Genomic DNA, 18422 nt, shown 5'->3' with positions numbered 1-18422 from the left:
ATAGCCATGGATCAATGCACTGCGGATGAAAGACATGCCCGCAGGGCAACCCTCGGACCTTGCTGGTAGAGAGGAAATCGTCTGTACAAACCGCGCAAGCGGGTGAAGCCATCGATATTTGGTCATGTTCAGTAGTACCTAACCTTTGGATAAAAGCTTCGTCAATGCCATGACGCTGTCCAATCGTAGAACTGTGATGGCGTGATGGATTGCTGCGGACGTCCGTAGCATCCCACCGGCGAATGCATCCAAGCAAAGCACAAATGCCTAAAACAACCGCAACGACGACTGAAATCGTGATTACCATGTCCTGCGTAGATGTTTTTGAGTTCGGGGTTTGATGAGGATCCATATCAGTACTCGTGATGGAGGTCCCATTTCCGGGTCATGATTGCCCATGACATGGTAGTCGTGGTTGGATTGCATGGATACGTGTTTCGGCTCTTAATTGCCGCCGAGAGAGTGGCAGTCCAACAGTACGGCTGTTCAGAATTACCCACCCTCTCATTCATTTCCACCGTAAGGATCGCGGTGAATTCCCACCACTTCCTGTCCACTAGAGGGATATATTGTAGTCCATATGGCAGAATATCTTAACTAGAGTGACAGATAGAGATAGAGATATTTTCGGGAAGCCTCTTGACCAAGAAAGGAAATGTCATCCTAAGGCATCCACTTATGTGGTTGCGGTATAGCTTGAGGTTAGGTCTGTTCAACTTAAGATGAGAGAGGCCGCTGATAAATCGGTGGCTTCCACGACTCGGATCCCAAGATGCAGAATGATATGATAGCGTGTAGTTTGTAGATATCGCACGGGAAATTCTACTAGATTTACCCTCTTTTTCAGGCCAACAGATATTGACCCGTTCATCTCAAAGACGGGCTTTCTTGCTGCAGTAGATGTCGCTATTGCAATCCTCTAACAAAGTGGTGTTAATTCGCGTGATGATGTACTCATCTACTCCACCGTTTGCTATTCTACTACCCCGCGAGCCCGCTCTTTCAACCGCAACCGCTAATCGGCTCTGATTTCAACCATGTCCTGGCACGCGAACGGTAACATTATTCTTTGAATTAAGCTCTCGGAGCTTCATAACCATCGTCTTGATAGGCGGAGGGAAGGTCATTGCCAATCCATTTCCGTGTTTCGGAATTTCGATGCGTATTTTCCCTTACCGCACTTTGATCTACATCGCTATTGCAGAATCGGCGATTGTGACGTCGATCTGACGTTTCAAACACGGATCGGCAGAGCATTTCCAGGCTAATGTACAGGCATTCATTGGATTCAGAGCCTGTTCTCAATAAGCATTGGGAGTCAAACAGCCGGCCGGAAAAGGAGTTCCGTAACCTACGAATCTGATAGTAACGTGGTGGCAGGAACAATCCAGTGAGTCCTCATATGAGATAAGGAGAGTCCCTCAGATTCTGTGGCTAACAGGCTCGTTGTCCTGGGGCATTGGGCAGGAAATGCCGGGGACCTAATCAATGCCAGGAAGACCCGATAAGTCAGCTCAGAATTCCTTTTCATCTCGTGCTCCCGCTGATAGCCCTTGATGATTCTTAACCTGAGTAATATACACAGACTATGTGGAAGGGACGAGACAAATGCTCAACTCGAGGGCTTCATACAAGGATGTCCTCGGCCATAGCGACGAAGTATCCATTGAATTATTTTTTCGATCTCGTACTGAGACCGACACCTTTGACTGCGCCTCATGGGCATGCGAAGTCTGTCGTGCACTCCCAATACTGGACGATTATATTCGCATGGCGAGTGCTTATATACTGACATTCATGATGCGGATAGGTTGCGACAACACATGAGAAGATCATGGCTTCCATGAAAGACATTGTTTATTCAGTGGCTACTATCACCGACCCAGGCAAACTATGCCAAAGTCCCCATTATGATGAAGCCAACACCATCTCAGCGCATGATCCCTCATACTGGCGCTATTGAGATCCTGCCTTTGTAACTCGGCACAACTACGAATGCTCTATGTATGACAGTCCAAAGCTGAATCGAGTAGAGGTCCATCACGATATGCCCTGATATACCATATGCGGGATTGGCTCTCAAGGCTGAAGAACACGAATTGGTCGCTCAATTGGCCATATGACCTCAACACAGCTGTTATGTATGACCCGCTGAATAACTCAAGAAAGCTCACGCCCCAGTTTGTGGAGCATTTCTCGAGTACGACAACTGGAGCATTAGCCGTGAGTCTCTAACTGCCTTCCCGGAGTTAACTGGGAGAGTACGCGTCCACGATTGATGTTGTCACTCCGCATGCAAACCATACATGAAGGAAATCTATGGCTGGAAAATGGTACCGTCTGTTCGTACACACTCTTGTTCCAAGGAAATGTACAATGAAAGGGTCCCATGCCGCCGCTAATCGCTGCAGAACAATTGGGTCACAGGCAAGAGGGTGCCAGAACCATCCGGCCCGTGAGCACAACAAACACGGTGTCATCTGCGAGATTGCCATCGCCAACCTCTGCCCTTCGTTTTTGGCAAAGTAGACCATTATCAAAGGATATAGCAGCATGGCTCAATTGCCAAAGATGTGTTGAGCTCGGGCTGGATTGACGTGCAACATATCCAAGCGTGATCATTCTGAAATTATGCTTCTTGAACCTGAAGATCTGGTACTAAACCATAAGCGCACCTCCTACGAGACACAGCATAAAGAACCACTTCTGTGGAGTGGTTCTCAGTGCCTTGCACTCTTCATGCCCGGTTTGGCTTTCCCTCCTGTGGCTGTTCATCATCCGCTGGAAAGTTATCCGTATCAAACGTAGGAGCGACTCCAATAGTTTCAGTAACGATCGGTGCCATTTCCTTCGTGATGTCGGGCTTATGATCATTGTCGATACGAGGAGGCTCAGCATCCTGATCGTTATGGCGAGCTATAGCGGCGGAATTGCTTTTCATAGCGATCTCTCCCACAGGTCCGCCAGTGGCGAGGGTATCAACAGCTGAACCTCTTACGGCCGTGCTTGTATCGGTGTTCGGAATGGATTTGTTGGCTCTGACGCTGTCGATCAGGTCTTCAACCGCGGCCGTGGTTCGCTCTTTGGTAGGCTGGGATGAGGACATAATGACCTGCTATTCGGACACATATATTGGTTGGAGATGACACAATACAGGCAAAATGTACTGAACAGTCTCCATTAGAATTATAGCTTTATGTTTATGTTGAATCTCCTCATGTATGCATGTTGTGACGGAGCCTACGTCAGCTGGAGGCCCGAGCGATTGGAGGGGTGTAGAATTATGGATTGCCCCAGTTTGAGCAGCAAAAGTCTCTGCCGAGAACGATGATACGTCACTTTCTGTTTAGCAACGAATCGGATTTATGCTCCTTTACAATCTAGATCCAGCTTTACTTCTTGCAACTTATGAGACCAGCGGTGGTTTTGGGTTTTGGCGGAAGCGGGCAAGTCGCAACTAGTGCCGAACTATCTGGCAAAAAATGTTCTAAAACCTCTTGGGATCTAGGACTGTTGTCCCAGATTGTCTCTATATAGCGGACTGTTTTACGTCAATCGACCCCATGATCTGTAACACTGGTCCCATTACACGGATTTTGTCATCGCTCATCGGTTGGCCTGTGTGGAACCTTTGCAAGAGCTGCGAAACATCCTTGTCTTCGCCAACTTGCATACTTTGGATGTCAGGATTTGCACCCACTCCTATGCGGATATCCGGTCGATCATTCACTCGCTCCTGCAGGTTGCCATTTGACACCATACGCTTGCCCGTAGCTGATCAACTCATCGTTCCAAAGGATTGGACAACATGGACGAGGTAGTAGCCGGAATTCGCCGACACACTGAAAGCTTTAACGCGAATCGAGAAATAGTCTGATAACGTAACCTAGGACTTAGGCATTGCGGTCTGGCGAGGATTTACTGTAAATGTACTTGTGAGTCCTATTCGAGACTACCCAAACTGGTTTGCGATGCCACGACCAAGCGGTCAAAGATCTCTTACAATCGATATTACTCTCTCGAATGAAAGGGGCTTCTTGCAGATGGGCATCTACTTGGGTTGAATATCGCGAGCTTTGACGGTGTAGATTGATCTGTGTCGCAGGATAGGTATTGTTGCTGCCAATACCCCCATACTCTACTGTATAGTACTCCACCGTACAAGCTACCAGTAGCGCAGGTCATGATGCTGCACCTACCTGCCTCATACTCCTTCATCAGGAGCTCATTTACGCTACACCAGTGTATGAACCAGGAGAGATATCTCAGGAGATGCAAAAAAGGCCGTTCTAGATCAAATCACTATCAATTATATATAGGAAGTAGAACAGCGGCCATAAGTAAAGAAAACAGAGACAATTTGACAATTCCTGAAGTGCATTTCCTACCGCCAAGCCTTCAACAATAGGTTCTCAGCCTCGATCGCCCCTAGCCTTTTGATTCGGAATGTCAGCTGCACTAGGGTAGCAAGAGGAAACATCATCAATAGCAATAACATCTATTCTTGATTACAGATATGTTGAGCGTGAAGAGTGCAACTCCATAACACCATGGTCATCCTAGATAGTTGTATTCACAGCGAGTCTCCAGCCTTCAATGTGGAGGATCGTGAAATCCAGAAAAGCATGTGAAGAGGCATTGTCTAAAGAAAGACCATGACGACTCCCGATGCACCTGGCGAATATGGTTCACACGAGACGTATTCGCGGAGTCATTCCAGTTTGCCAGCGACCTGAATCAAAGGTGCTGTTTGGTACGCGGCCTTCCCCGTCGTCTGCCGTGTATCCGTGCATGGTATTCGCGTCTGACTCGGTCCACTTCTTCTTCTGGATATTCATCAATTGGTTCCCACGTCGGAATCCAGGGCACCAGGACCCAAGGTCTACCATCAACGATTCTGTAGTCGAGAAGACGCCTATATTCCCATACCACCCCCTCCTCCGCGTCGTGCTGTCCCTCATCAAGGTCATGGGGAAGGCCGAAGGACATAAATCGTGACCCCTGTCCCTCCAGTAGGGATTTCGAGTGAGACCCTATCGCAGCCAGGGGCAGTTCTTTTTGAGTGGCGTGACGACTCTGAAATGATCGTGATTGCGAGACCTTCTTTCGACCAGAGCTCTGATCGTCGCTGATAACTAACCCGCTAGACGATGACTCGGGCCCCGCGGCAACCTGCCTTTTTCTGGGCAAAGGGAAGGTTGAACTAGCGGTTTGCCGGGGATTACTGTGAGAATCGTCCAACATCGATGGTTGAATTCCGTCAACCACTCTCACCGCATCAGTTGTGTAGTTATAGTCGGAGAGAGACACCCTGCTGGAGCGGCGCTCCACTCGATTGCGGCCACTGTAATGACGATCATTACGTGCCGCCTCAAGATGGCGTCCATTATCATCTCTCTCGTTGTTGTCGCTCTCTGTACAGGGCTCCTCACCTTCACTTTCTTCTCGATCGGTAAGCGACCGAATTCTCGAGGCAAGCACTCCAACCGGGGAATCACACCGTTCGTTCTGGTGTGCAACCCAACTCACCGTCTTACCATGCAATACATCGTCCTGCGAGACGATCGCTACGACTGTTGTACATAAGCTTGATGGGCAGGCAGATAGGGCGGGGGATGTTCTCGCATCCTCACCTTGATCATTTCCCGGGCCTGTTCGATGGTAACTCTCCAAGTGGCGTGGTTTGCTAGCCTCGCAACCCTTGTTAACGGCGGAGGCAAGGCTCGTGTTACTATTCATCGTGGTCCCTTCGGGCTCGGGCGATGAAAACAGACTATCCCGCTGACCTGATGAACTCCCCTCATCGACAGAGTTGCGATCACCTTGCAGCATCGAAAAGAGCTCCTCCACAGACGTTGCCGTAACACCAGCAGGGATGAAAGCCAGCGGGTCAGGAGTATCGTGAAGTGGGCCGTCTCGGTCGCCACTCACATATGTGTTGGAGGTTCCTACTTGCCGATCAGACTGCTGCAAAGGCTAGCTCGAGGCGAGAGGAAAGCAAAGCCTCAACACCATACTCACCAGCGGACCTCCCAAATCCATCAAGATCAAGATGGGAAGCGTCCAGTCTTTGACTGGGTACGCATCGTTGCTGCTTTCCTTGGGTGGGATCATCTCGCATCGGCGAGATATTAATTGTCTGGACCTGCGAAGGTCTCTTCAGACGCGCAGGCTGTTTCGAAGGGTCTTCGAAGATGACATTGTCCATTTCAGGAGTAGGAAAGGGAACTTTGAGAGATGGGAAGGATTTCACCGTCAGAAAAGGCGCTGGAGCGGCTTCGTCCAATTGGGCTTATATAGCCTCACAGCGATATACAGGGTCGAAGGAGAGAGCCAAGATACCTCCTACTGCGGTTGTTTCCTCACCCCAACCCGGCCAGCCGCGTTCAGAATGGCGAATAGCCAGAATCCACACCCTGCGCCCAGAGACATCACATCAGGTCTTGCTCACTTACCTCCTCGATCTTGCCTGCAGTGGACCTCAGGGAGACGCTGACAACCTCTGGCCTCAAATTGGGTCTCAATCCAGGGATCCTGGTTGAGCTGGAAACGACAGTCGTAGGACCAGCGGAAGTTGACGAAGGACGCTTGTGGCCCGTGTCCATGTCGTCGCTCCATCTAAGGAGGCGCGTCATTTTTGCGACTGGCTGTGCATTGGGAATTACAGCGTGAACAACCTCCTCGAGGATACTGAACTCTCTTTACCAACCGCCATTGGCCGTCATCTCCGGTGTCTCGTGCTACACAAAGCGCCATTTCTACCCTGGTTGCATGCCGAGACCACACCCTTTCTGTTTGCGGCACGCAAGGCAGAATCCAGTAGGAATCCACTCCGTGAATCCATTCGTTGGCTGGGTCTGTTGGCTGGGTCTATCCATCCCACTATGCGGACGGGAACGGAACTGGCTGGAGCGCCCGAATAGAGGCAGTGCTGCCTAAATCTGCCTCTCCTCCCATCTCAAACCTGGCAAATGGGACGCTTGGAGATTCGGGGGGGGGCATGCTTTTGGCGCCCGGGGTTGACCGTGCTGAGCGCACATCTGTTGCTGCACACTCGGTGGGTTCCCCTTTCTCCGTACCTGGATTACATCCGAACGCGCGCATTGCATCCTTTCCCGCATTAGGCCCGGGCTAGTGTGACAGAATTTGGCAATGTGATGGTGCGACTCGTTCAGCACCCAGTAGCGGATTTGGTCGCGAGCACGAGATGGCTGAACCCGGGCTGACCCTCGAGAACCAATGCTGAACCGTCACCATAGGTGCTCGTCGACGGTTGAGCAGCACGAATCTTGGGCTAAGCGAGAGTAAAGTGCGACTTTCCCATGGAACATTGCGCCGCAGGAAACCGCACCTTGGCGTCCGCAGAGGGACGCGAGAAGGGTGCCTATCCATCGCAGGTCCACCATCTCACCGACGAAGGGCGTCCGTCCATAAGCCCAAAGAAAGGGTACTGGGGACGTCGAGGGGCTCGAAGGCGACAGTAGACAGGGAAGGCCCCTGGGAGGCGGCGTCCAGTCGCATCGGGTTCGCCGGCAGTCGACGTCACCTCCTCACGGAGGTCGCCACGCTAGACCGGACTCGACACGTCGAAAACGAGACGCTCCACAGCTGGATGTGGACTTGGTGTCGAGGAGTTGGAGAGTGCCGGGGACGTCGACAAAACGGCGAGGGACGAGGGTCTTTTATAGACGGGAGGTTTGACAGGTCGGAGGCAAAGCGGCGAGTGGCCCCGAGCGGTCAGCGCCAAACCCGAACGGGCGGCACCTTCCCCCAACGGGCCACGCCAAACCCCATCGAGCGTCGTTCAAGCGGCGCCAGACCCGACTACGCCAAAGCGAGTCCCCTTCACCGCGACGAAAATTATTTATTAAGTACTATTAAAGTTGTGCATCTATTATATTGATTTACTTACAAATTTAATAGGTTTTACGATGCGAAGCACCTTCTAAAGCTCTTCCCGATCTTTCTCGAACGAATTGCTTAGGAGTCGCTTGCGAGTCGATAGCGATATACCTACGATAGGTATAAAGATATCTAGATCTCCCCTAGCTATCTCCTACTATATCGCTTTCACCTCGTACTATAGGCGCATTAACTTTAGTTATACGTTTAGTGTAGTATATTACCTCTCTAGATCTTAAATCTATTATTCTATTGTTGGAAGCTTATGCGGTTCGCGCGCGGCTTTCGTAGGGTCTAACTACGTTCCCCTATCTTCCTCTTTATCTTTATCTTCTTCCTCGTTCTTATCGTGCGACGGGGTTCGCACGCGACTCGGGAGCGGTTCTATTGAGAATAGAGATGTAAGTTGCTTAAGGGGTAGTATTTAGGCTCGAGACGACCTAGTAGTTATTTCTCTCGCGACTCTCTTTGGGGCCATCGTATCGCCTACGATACGTACGGTAATCGTCTACTTCGACCGACCTAGAGTAGATACTTTGAGAATGTTAGGAACGGACCTATAGGGATAGGTAGAGTACGACGATTAGGGTAGTTCAATAGGTTATAGATTGTTTCTTGACGTATGTCTTAACTAAGACTCAAAGCATAGAGAGGAGGGAAGCTCCTCTCATGCGGTGAGCGTGCGGTAAGCCTTCTACTCGAACTAGGTTCTCGAGTCTTGGCTTGTTTGTTTGGTTTGGGGGTTGTCTGAATCGACGTTCATGACATATAGAAATAAATTTTTCCTTTCTAAATTTCAACTTTTATCGCTCTTAAAATTCTCTAGTATTACTTAGTAGAGATATCTAGGAATTCCTAGTAATTCCCAGAAAAGAGAAATTTACTATTGAACGCTCCAATATTAGTCTCTAAAGATCTCCGGATTCTTAGGCCTATTAAGCGCGGTAATAACTATCTTCCAGGCAACTCGCCAGGTAACGGGACTTCACCTGGGCTCCGATTACAGCGGGTTAGGCACCACCACCACCTAGAGGTCGAATTATTGGGGAAGCGTGCTCCACGCTAATTGAATGGCCCGATCCATTTTATCGCATGCCCAGCTAACGTCGTCCTTTCCGATGTCCTCTATTTTGTTTGCAATACCTCCTTGAAATCCTTTTATTGAATCTTCCTCTTAAAACCAACCCCTGAGCACACAAACTTGAAAAACAATGGCTATACTATCGTGAACGCATTACACGGCGAGGCCAGCAGCTTTTCTTCTGAGGCTCAGTCCGTCTACAAGTCATGTCTATGCGACGAATTCTTCCTACCTACTACCTCGCTACCCGACCGACATGAATCCCCTCAATGCTAGATGCAACTGAGCTCTTAGAGGCCGAAGATGTTCAAACAAATACCTGCGCAGCCAGGAGAGGTAGGTGGATCAGTGGAGCAAGACAGGCAACAAACAATAGCGGGAGAGATGCTACCGCTTTATTTGACTTATACCTTGCGAATCACTCCTTGTGCCACTGGGGCGCCGTAGGCTACCTCAATTTCAAGCAAATACAAGGTAGTGTTGATGAATGATGGTAGGTGGTATTTATGTCACTGCGAAAAGGGCCACTCAATTTTATATGCGATATAATAGGACTTTAACTAGGACTACCCTAGAACACTCAACACACGGGGCCAAAAAAATCTAGAAGGCAGGGAGCAAAAGCCCCAAAACACTTCTAACCCGAGATTTTTCTCAGATTAGGGGTGCAAGGCACTGCGCAAGGAACGCCTCGCAAGAGGTTCGAAGCCGGGTCTTTTTTTGAACAACTTCCACACCGGTGTGGGGAGCGGCCCATTAACTATGAAATCTGGTATCAGCAGACCAAGAAGCGGATGTCTCCTCGCGGTTGTGGAATGTTGACCAGAATTCGGGGACTTGGATATATGTGTGTTCGACTGGCTGGTGTGTTTGTAGAGTGGGCGCGCCCTTCATTCGCAGACTGGGTTGTCGGTGAATACCTAGCTGTGAGCAGTACCTACCTATGGATTTCATGGGCTCAACGATTCAGTCCCTCGAACCAATACAGGCACCTCGTCATTTCATTGTTCTTCCCATTTTATTGGTGATTGCCTACCTTATGTAGACATGAAATTCTCTGGCCGTAGGGCGTAGCTCTATCGAAAAGTACATGGCAAGCAACGTTGCTGGGGATCCATCTCGGCTTGCCTGTGTGGTGTTGCCTGCGACAACAATTCCCCGTCGAATGCTGCTTGTGTCTCACTCCTTCAGACATAATGCCTCCCACTGTCTCTCAAGAATCAGTCACTACCACTCAGCCCGTCACCACCATCGTCATCACTACCTCGTGCATCATCGTCAAAGCCCATTTCATCTTGACCGTCCACTTCGTCCTCCAGACCGCCGATGAGATATTTCTCCCCCTTCCCTTCAGTCCCATCAGCCACCATATTGCCATCCTGCACTTCACAGTTCTGTAGCGTAGACTTGTTTCCGATTTTTGCCTTCTTGCCCACCACCGTGTTTGTCAAGACACACTTTTCGCCAATCGTGACACCGTCCATGATGACACACCCTGTGATCCGTGACCCAGTGCCGATCGCAACTGAGGCGCCAATAACGCTTGACTTGATCACACATTGCGTAGCTATTGTGCTGTTGCTGTCGATGAGTGTATCGAAGCGGGAGACTGTCACGCGAGGCGCGACGACTGTTGTGGGATGGATTTTGGCTTGATGGGCGAAAGGTGAGGCTGGTTGTTTGGAGGCGAGGGATTCTTCCATAGAGGGTAGCTTTGCGAGAGATAGAGAGACGGACAGGACTAGCGGGGTATTGTCCACGCGTCGGACCAGTGGTGCGTCTGAGGCTGAGGGGAGAATGTAGGAGAGGATCGGTGGGATTGTAGGCACAGGTCCATCTTCTCCCGCTGTGTCGGATTGATTGTCGGGGGATAAAATACTGTCTTCAGGATCTGCTTGTACCCTCGAGGCGAGGCGAGCAGTGCGGTGTTGAGCAACGGCTTGCGTTGGTTGCGGAATACTGATCTGTGTGCTACTCAACGACAGTAGGTCAATCTCCTCTTCGATTGGTCGTTCGTGCGTGGGAATATCTTCTCGGCCTGCTTCAGATTGACTGAAGATCTTTCTGGCACCGTGCTGAGCTCGATAGCTCGGCTTGCGCCACTCAGCTTTCGCCCAGGTCCCAACCAAGTCTTCACTGACAGATTCAAAATCTTCGTTCAATTTCGCAAAGTCCTTCACCCAGTATGGGAAGACATAGATGTGAGAATCGCGATACTTTGTCATGCACTTGATGGCGCCATGTTTTCTGAGTAGTGAGTGTCTGATCTTCCAGGATTTGTCTTGCTCAGTTTGATCCCAGAGTTCAGACATGGGCATGGCCCAAACGAGTTTCCGGAGAATTCCCAGCTTTTGCTGCACTGCGGATGACTTCGACAATGGAATATCATGCTCGGCGTCAAGTTTTATGGTGCACATAAAATCACACTCCTCTCCCTTGACACTTTCCTCTCGATCAACAGTGTTGTACCAGATAGAAAGGCCACCACGCCGGCCACGACTTTCGCCTCCCAGGGCCAGTAGTTCTTTCCGTGATGTATCAAGGCCAGAACCACCCGTGCTACCAATGCCGCCAGGGCCGCCTAGCCTTGTCAGGTAGGTTTCCAGAAAGACATCTCCGCTGATACTGCAGATCAGGTCGCAGGGGAGCAATAAGAAGTCGGATTGTATTACAGCCTGAACCTCTGGTAGTCTGAGCAATTCTGCTGTCGGTGTGGTGAACTCGAGGTCTGGTGGTGCAAGTAAATCAGGTGAAGGTGATGGCAGAGAAGTCAGGTATGGATTCTGTGCCAGAGCAGCTGCGATTGGTCCCTTTGAGGTCGGCGGTGTGATGAGAGTGATGTCGGTCACACCCATGCGATAACACCAATCTAAGACGTACCAGACCATAGGCCGGTTGGCGATTTCGACCAAAGCCTTGGGAAATTCAGCCGGCACACTTGTGAAAGTGCTAAGGCCAATGCCGGGACCACATAGGATCAGCGCCTGAAAACCCGTTTGAGGCATTCTTTTGGGCCTTTGAGAAAAGGTTGAGTCGAGTTTAAAGAAATTGGGGTGCTGGGTGATGATATTGTTTTGATGGGATGACTCATGCCCTAGGTGTTGTGGCCAGTTGGAATAAAGAAGATTGCGCAAAGGCGATGGCTCGCGTTTCTCCAGGGTCTCATCAACCTCCTGATCACCACCAAGAAAGCGATACAAGGATGGTGGCACTGGCTGATATGGCGGTGTCGCTCCCTGAATTCCTTGTCTTCCTCTCACAATGGCGGACAGACGTAAAAATTGAATGCGCGGATTAAGAGCCTGCCTGGGTGAATGCGCAGTGACACTACCGATCTCCTGGGTCTGCTGAAGGTCGGCGCCGAGGATTTCGAGGCCGTCAGCGTCGCCGAGAAGACTGATAGGATGTTCTGCTTCAACTGTGTAGCGCTGCTGCATGTAGAGACATGAGGTTGTTGCCATTGTGACGAGAATCGCAAGTCTGACGAGGTTTGGGTCGTCCTTGGCAGTCGGATCATGTTATCCGCCAATCAAATGTGAGTTGGATGTGAGGAACTCTACAACTTTTGCAAAGGGATTTAGATCCGTTGACAAAGGGTCAGTGACCCATGGACTTTCATTATGGCTGCTACTGAGTCTGCTGGTCTGGCTGTGAAGCAGCTTTGACTCTTGCGCTCGGTGGTGACCTCTCTTGGGGGCAGTGTGCCGTGCTGTTCTGTCAAACGATGCCGTGCTGTTGTGGCGTCACTTCCATGTTCGTTCATCGTACAGTCAACTCTCTGGGATTTCACTGTCTGCAGACAGTCTCCGTGTTTTGATCCCGTATGATTCCACTCTCCATGTACAATCTCCACGCACCGAGCCAAGACCATTTAACAGAGCACAGAGGACAAACCACTGCATCCTGCGGCTCGACTTTTCGATTTTCAGGTCACTGACAATTTGCCCAGCTGAGATTCCAGTTGGCTTTGTGCGGGAGACTTGCCAGACTTCTGATCAGAGTCGCCGTCACCATCGTCGGTTGCCTTGTCCTTTTCCCAAGCACGGGTAAAGACCTTGTTGATTGCATCTTGGAAGACGTGAACATTGTAATCAATCAATCCTTTCTTATCTTTGGCATCTGCATTTTTGATGTAGGCCACCAGGCAAAGATAGCTAGAAGTAATCAGTGCTGCAATTTTGAATCAGGTGGTCGCCGCTTACCGGTTCATCTCCTTCAGGTAGATCATGGTACCGTCTTGGATTGTCATTGACGATTCAGCCTCTTCCATTTGTTCGCCCAGGATAACCTTCTGACTACGCTCGTAAGTGTACAGATCTGTGATATCAACGATCACGTCGATATAGTCAGAGCACATTTCATACACCTCCATGTCAACAGGTCTAGTGTCACTGGCGACATAGATCTTGCTGAGAATATCGAAGAGATATGCTTTGGACATGCCGCAGCTGGTCACTATCATGTCGAGAAGGTTCTCCAGGGTATCGAGTTGAGGGATTAACTTCTGAATGACTTTGCTGAATGCCTCAAAGATAGAATGGTCGTAGATAGAGGTAAGGTGGTAGCTGACATTGGGATTGATGTAGCCTTGATCACTGAGTTCGTCGCCAACTCGCTGGACAATATCCTGGAAAATGTCGGCTTTGAACTCTTCATTGAGACTATCGATTTTGTGAACAAAGACCTCGACATTGATGTGAGGGAAGGTGGTCTGCAGATTGAGGATTGTCGTCGTCAAGCGGTTCAAGGAGTCTGAGTAGTCGTCTTGAGCATCAATCACCCAGACCAGGGCTCCGATCTCCGAGAAGATTTCGGTGGTGTCGAATGTCGGGTCGAAGTAATCGAGCTGACCAGGGAAATCCCAGACCTGGAAATCCATGAATGAGTGCATAGAGTCTTTCTGAATGCGAGTCGTAGACTCGAGGAATAAGGTCTCCTGTGGAGGCATTTTGTGGAAGACCACACTGGTGATGGAGGACTTGCCGCTCCTGCCTTATGTCAGCCGCCTTTTTGAGTCAATGAAGCGCTGTTTGGCTTACCGTCGCTGGCCCATCAGTAACAAGCGAGGCTTGTTCTGGCGCAACTTTCGATCCATCTTTGCCGAAAAGGCGGAGTCAGGTTGACAACTGGTTGATGTTTCTCCAGGATCTTCGATTGACAATTCCTGGTTGACTTCGGTTTTGTCAGTGTCACGTTGAAGGAGTGCGGAAACAGGAGAGCAATAGGTGCCGATCAGTCTCTTGTGATCATTCTCAGGGATCCTGAGACAAAAATCTAGATTTCATACCGTCAGTCCGTGATGGTTTCACAAATTTCAAAAAGCGATTGAGATTGGTGGCAGAGGTAGGCTTGGAGTTCAGTTTTGAATTGACAGCAGCCGCGGAAAGACGAGCCTCTAGGCTGTCTGCTGAGTTTACGGGCTCCATGGTGACAATGCTCAGCCTTTGTGGAGAGGAGCGAAGACGCCGAGACACCGCGATAGTGGGAAAAGCAGGATATACCGCAGGCGAAGAATTCTGGTATCGACCAAAATGTGAAGAGTGTCGAAAGAAGTGCTAGCGTAAAGACCACACCCTCGACATGTGAATACACATTCATTGCTTCTCGTGCTTTGTGCTTTGTGCTGACCACGGCCACGAAATGCATGGCAACAATCCATCGCACAACTAGCTCATATATTCTGACTTCCCAAGCCTTGTCCCGTGCACATATTCACAATCCGATGGATCCACGATGCAAGCATGAACAACAGTACAGCACTCACCTTCAACAGATGCTCAATCCCCTAGTCTACCATTAGCGCCGTATTTGATATGATCTTCTACGCTAGAAGCCAACACCAGCAAGCCTTCGATGCTGTTTGATATCTATATATGCCCGAATGCTGCTACGACAATGCAATAGCCTTGCTTCTGATTTTATTGGCGAATCGGTATGCTGTCGCTTTAGAGCTAGAGGAACTCTGCCGAATGCCGAGTGTTGGAGAGAGGACAGGAATAGAATGCGGGCTTTCTCCAGGGAAAAGAGAATACAAGATGCCACTCTTGTCCTGTGGATATCCTGATCAAAGCTCTCGAGTCGTCAAATGGATGAAGATGGTTTAGGTTCAGAGGACTTCTACCAATCGACGTTGAATTTGGCTGACATTCATCTGCCAAGGAGGAACTACGTTCATCCGCCACCGAAGCTTTAAGCCCCATGTCACGAGTGTGGCTAGAGACCTCTGTGGCTGGAAGCCTCTGTGGCTGGTGAACATGCGAGGCGGACATCGCCAGTGTTTCTAACGGGGGATAAGTGGCACTGGTCTCATGCACCCTTGGACGTTGAGACGGCGACAACAATAATGATGATGACAGAAATGGTTATCGGCAAGGAGCACGACTAATCAGGAAATCGACTATGATTTCCACAAGCAGCTCGAACAGGCAGGGATTGTTCCAAATGCGATTGTCAGCTTTTAACTACCCGTACGCGCCAATGAGTATCCAGACAGTAACGCAAAAAAGAGATGTCCACTGAGGACCTTGTACCTGACTTTGGTCAGGGATGGAAGTGTTTCTCACCGGTGGAGGCGATCCAAACTTACGATCAACTGCGCGATTACATAGGATGCAGGCATTCCATCCATTCTGATTCGCCTCGACATGTCAGGCGCTTTGCTCCATTATACTCAGAAAGGCAACCAAAAGTTGTAGTCGTTCCAACCTAAGCAGGGACACAGGCGGTCAAAAACGGCGGTCGCTCGGCGAATGGTATATTTAATAGTATCAAATTACCCGAAGCCCGACAAACGGGATTTACACTCAGGAACCGCGAAGAATCGCTTGTAGGAGCACAGATGGCACCAGTCGAGGTAACAAATGATAGGAAGGGCCGACAGAACCGAAAACACAGCTGAGTCAAACGGTCCCTGCTGATCAACCCGATCCCACCCCGTGTGATTTATTTCGTGATGGTCCCAAAGGACTACCCCTGTCATACTGCGGCCCACGTAAAAGTTGCCGTGTTTTCTAACTTCCAAGGTGCGATTCCAACAAATATTTCCTCCCCCACCCTGTCGTCTCGTGTCGAACCCGTCTACACTTCCTTGGGCTCACCACCCACCATTGACTCAAACTAGCATCATTCACTTCCGGCGACGATCCGATGTCTAAACTTACGATCATCGTGGTTGCAACCCGACAGGATCGAGCGCAGAAGGAAGGCATGTTTGCTTATCTCGCTTGTCCTCAGACTGTTGGATTCCTCATGTTATTTGTACAAATCGGCTGACGAAATCGTGCTTGACGGCTAATCTGACATAATAGTATCCCTTGCTTCCACACAGCGGATCCCTTGTCCTCTTGACGTACCACCAGGATTCGTTCAAACTGCCCCTTCGAGCCCTCTGACTCTTTTTGACCGCAAGATATATTAACATGTAGACTTTGGACCACCCGTGAAATTTGACCCTCTATCTCCTTCGCCAGCATAACCAAGTCTGAGGCTTGATACCTGCGAGCTATATCGAACGTGATAATACTAACAGGCGCTCCATGGTGGCACCCGTTGATTCGCAGCCTTGCTGGCTGTTGGATCTCCCACACGAACTGACGCTGCATATCATAAATCATGTCAGTATATTGTTTCATGTGTCCACAGTGCTACAACTAACTCCACCTAGTTGGACAGACTTACAGACCTCTATAACCTTTCTCGCACATGTCGCGTCCTCGAGGATGTGACAATGCGCCGCCTTTATCACAAGGTGGACGTTGCAATACCTTTCAGACCTACGAGAACGGCTGGATCGCCTACCCTACGAGCGCCCGTGATTGAGTCGATGCGAAACCTTACGCTGAGGAATGGCGTGGTGGATCGGAAAAGAAGCAATTCATATACACGAAGGAGAAAGTCAAATGCTGGCACTACCAACGGCTTCGTGCATGATATCTTGGATCAGGTGCCGACGAATCAACTGACCAACTTTGCGTGAGTCCTGTGACTACTATCATTAATGATACAGTGGCTGACGGACGTAGTTATCTCCATCCAATACCAATGATGACACAGAATTTCGAAACATTGATTCGGAAACACAACTCCACGCTGCAGCATTTGTCCTTCTATGAGTTAGACTCGGTACCACAGAACGATGCCTATCCTACGGGTTTAAAAACCCTACAATCTCACACCGTGAATGATGGAGAAGCCATTGTCAAGATTCTTTCTAAGAATAAGGCTACACTCGAATCACTCAGATTGGGACAAGAGCGATATATGATTGATGGGTACCATTGCAATAGACTTGGATTCCTCAATCATCTGCCTCAGCCGGACGAGAGCTTCTACGCATCCGCTTACTCGTTGGTCAATTTTCCTCGATTGCGAGAATTGAGCCTGCACGGCTTATCTTTGGATACGCTTCGACCAAGCTCGATACCACAAGCTTTGTTCTTCTGCAAGATTGAAAGGCTTACTCTAGAATCATGCACTGGGAGCGCTGAGCTACTCGAGTCACTCGCAGAGACGTTTCATTGGGCATCATCAGCTGTAGATGCACCACGGTCTCCATCGGTGAATCCATCGTTGAAACACTTCTCATTCCGCCACGAGATGCCTACCACTGCACTCAAGGACTCGATGGTCCGATTTCTAGCCTCATTTATCGGTCTCGAAACCCTATCTTTACTATTCGAAAATGCAACCTTCCTTGAACGCCCATCGACGCTCATTGCTGAACATGGGCCGACGATCCGTAATTTAGTGCTGGAGTCCCGGATTCAGCCACGGGAACATCTAAGTCACGATACCTCGCGTCCTTTCGGTGTGGGAGGTTACAGTCAAGATCTCTGGGAAGAGTCAATAAACGACATCGCCCGCTTGTGTCCAAACATTGTCGAACTGGGAATAGGTTTCCCATGGGACAATGAGATGATCCGGCTCCGGAAAACGCTCCTTCCCACTCTCCAGCACTTGAGGACCATTCATATCCGCAACTTTCCCGAGAGCCAGGTGTTCAGTCAACTGGGTGACTATACCATCAAAGAATATGCGACTAAGTTCGTCGAGTGGGTATTCCCAGCACTTTTAGGAGGCAATCGTCCTGCTCTGGAGCATTTTGCAATGGGTCCTACTTTATACGAGAGCCGCTGGAAAATGGCGCCAAGCATACCTGCGACTGGTGGAGGGCCACCACCACAGCATCGCCTGCTTCCCGAGTTTTTACACACGCACCATTTCGCCTTAGATTGGGCCAAAACGAGGTTCGGACGCTGGAGCCCTCTGATCACACCGGTCAGCGAGAAGTGTATGGAGGAGATGTGCGAGAAAAGGCCTTTGGGTGGGGTTTTTGAGCAAGTGTGGTTGAAATGAACTGAGTGATGGAAGCTAGTCTTTTCAGGCGACTACTTCGTGGAGTCGTAAGGGTCTGGTTTATGGTTAGATAGATTATGATACC

The 18422-nt window shown here is 49.7% G+C and overlaps 5 protein-coding genes across 5 annotated transcripts; 1 reads left to right on the top strand and 4 right to left on the bottom strand.

The window, feature by feature from the left end:
* Nucleotides 1-2737: 2737 nt before the first annotated feature.
* On the bottom strand, nucleotides 2738-3106 carry LTR84_003288 (uncharacterized protein; the record flags this gene model as incomplete). Its single annotated transcript, XM_064846883.1, has 1 exon — nucleotides 2738-3106. One exon carries the CDS (start codon nucleotides 3104-3106, stop codon nucleotides 2738-2740), a length of 369 nt encoding a protein of 122 aa, XP_064705863.1.
* Nucleotides 3107-4737: 1631 nt separating this feature from the next.
* LTR84_003287 (uncharacterized protein) lies at nucleotides 4738-6086 on the bottom strand (the record flags this gene model as incomplete). The annotated part of the gene is made up of 2 exons (XM_064846882.1): nucleotides 4738-5948; nucleotides 6083-6086. 2 exons carry the CDS (start codon nucleotides 6084-6086, stop codon nucleotides 4738-4740), a joined length of 1215 nt encoding a protein of 404 aa, XP_064705862.1.
* A 4117-nt stretch (nucleotides 6087-10203) lies between these two features.
* Nucleotides 10204-12444, bottom strand: LTR84_003286 (uncharacterized protein; the record flags this gene model as incomplete). The annotated part of the gene is made up of 1 exon (XM_064846881.1): nucleotides 10204-12444. One exon carries the CDS (start codon nucleotides 12442-12444, stop codon nucleotides 10204-10206), a length of 2241 nt encoding a protein of 746 aa, XP_064705861.1.
* Nucleotides 12445-12908: 464 nt separating this feature from the next.
* On the bottom strand, nucleotides 12909-14409 carry LTR84_003285 (uncharacterized protein; the record flags this gene model as incomplete). The annotated part of the gene is made up of 4 exons (XM_064846880.1): nucleotides 12909-13137; nucleotides 13186-13971; nucleotides 14023-14155; nucleotides 14271-14409. The coding sequence occupies 4 exons, from the start codon at nucleotides 14407-14409 to the stop codon at nucleotides 12909-12911; spliced, it is 1287 nt and encodes a 428-aa protein (XP_064705860.1).
* A 2185-nt stretch (nucleotides 14410-16594) lies between these two features.
* On the top strand, nucleotides 16595-18337 carry LTR84_003284 (uncharacterized protein; the record flags this gene model as incomplete). The annotated part of the gene is made up of 3 exons (XM_064846879.1): nucleotides 16595-16600; nucleotides 16647-16954; nucleotides 17005-18337. The coding sequence occupies 3 exons, from the start codon at nucleotides 16595-16597 to the stop codon at nucleotides 18335-18337; spliced, it is 1647 nt and encodes a 548-aa protein (XP_064705859.1).
* Nucleotides 18338-18422: the final 85 nt, after the last annotated feature.

The sequence above is a fragment of the Exophiala bonariae genome (genome assembly GCF_035927105.1).
Source record: "Exophiala bonariae strain CCFEE 5792 chromosome Unknown scaffold_15, whole genome shotgun sequence".
Taxonomy (NCBI): domain Eukaryota; kingdom Fungi; phylum Ascomycota; class Eurotiomycetes; order Chaetothyriales; family Herpotrichiellaceae; genus Exophiala; species Exophiala bonariae.
The sequence above is the reverse complement of the archived record's forward strand: the minus strand, read 5'-3'. Positions and strand labels throughout refer to the sequence as shown.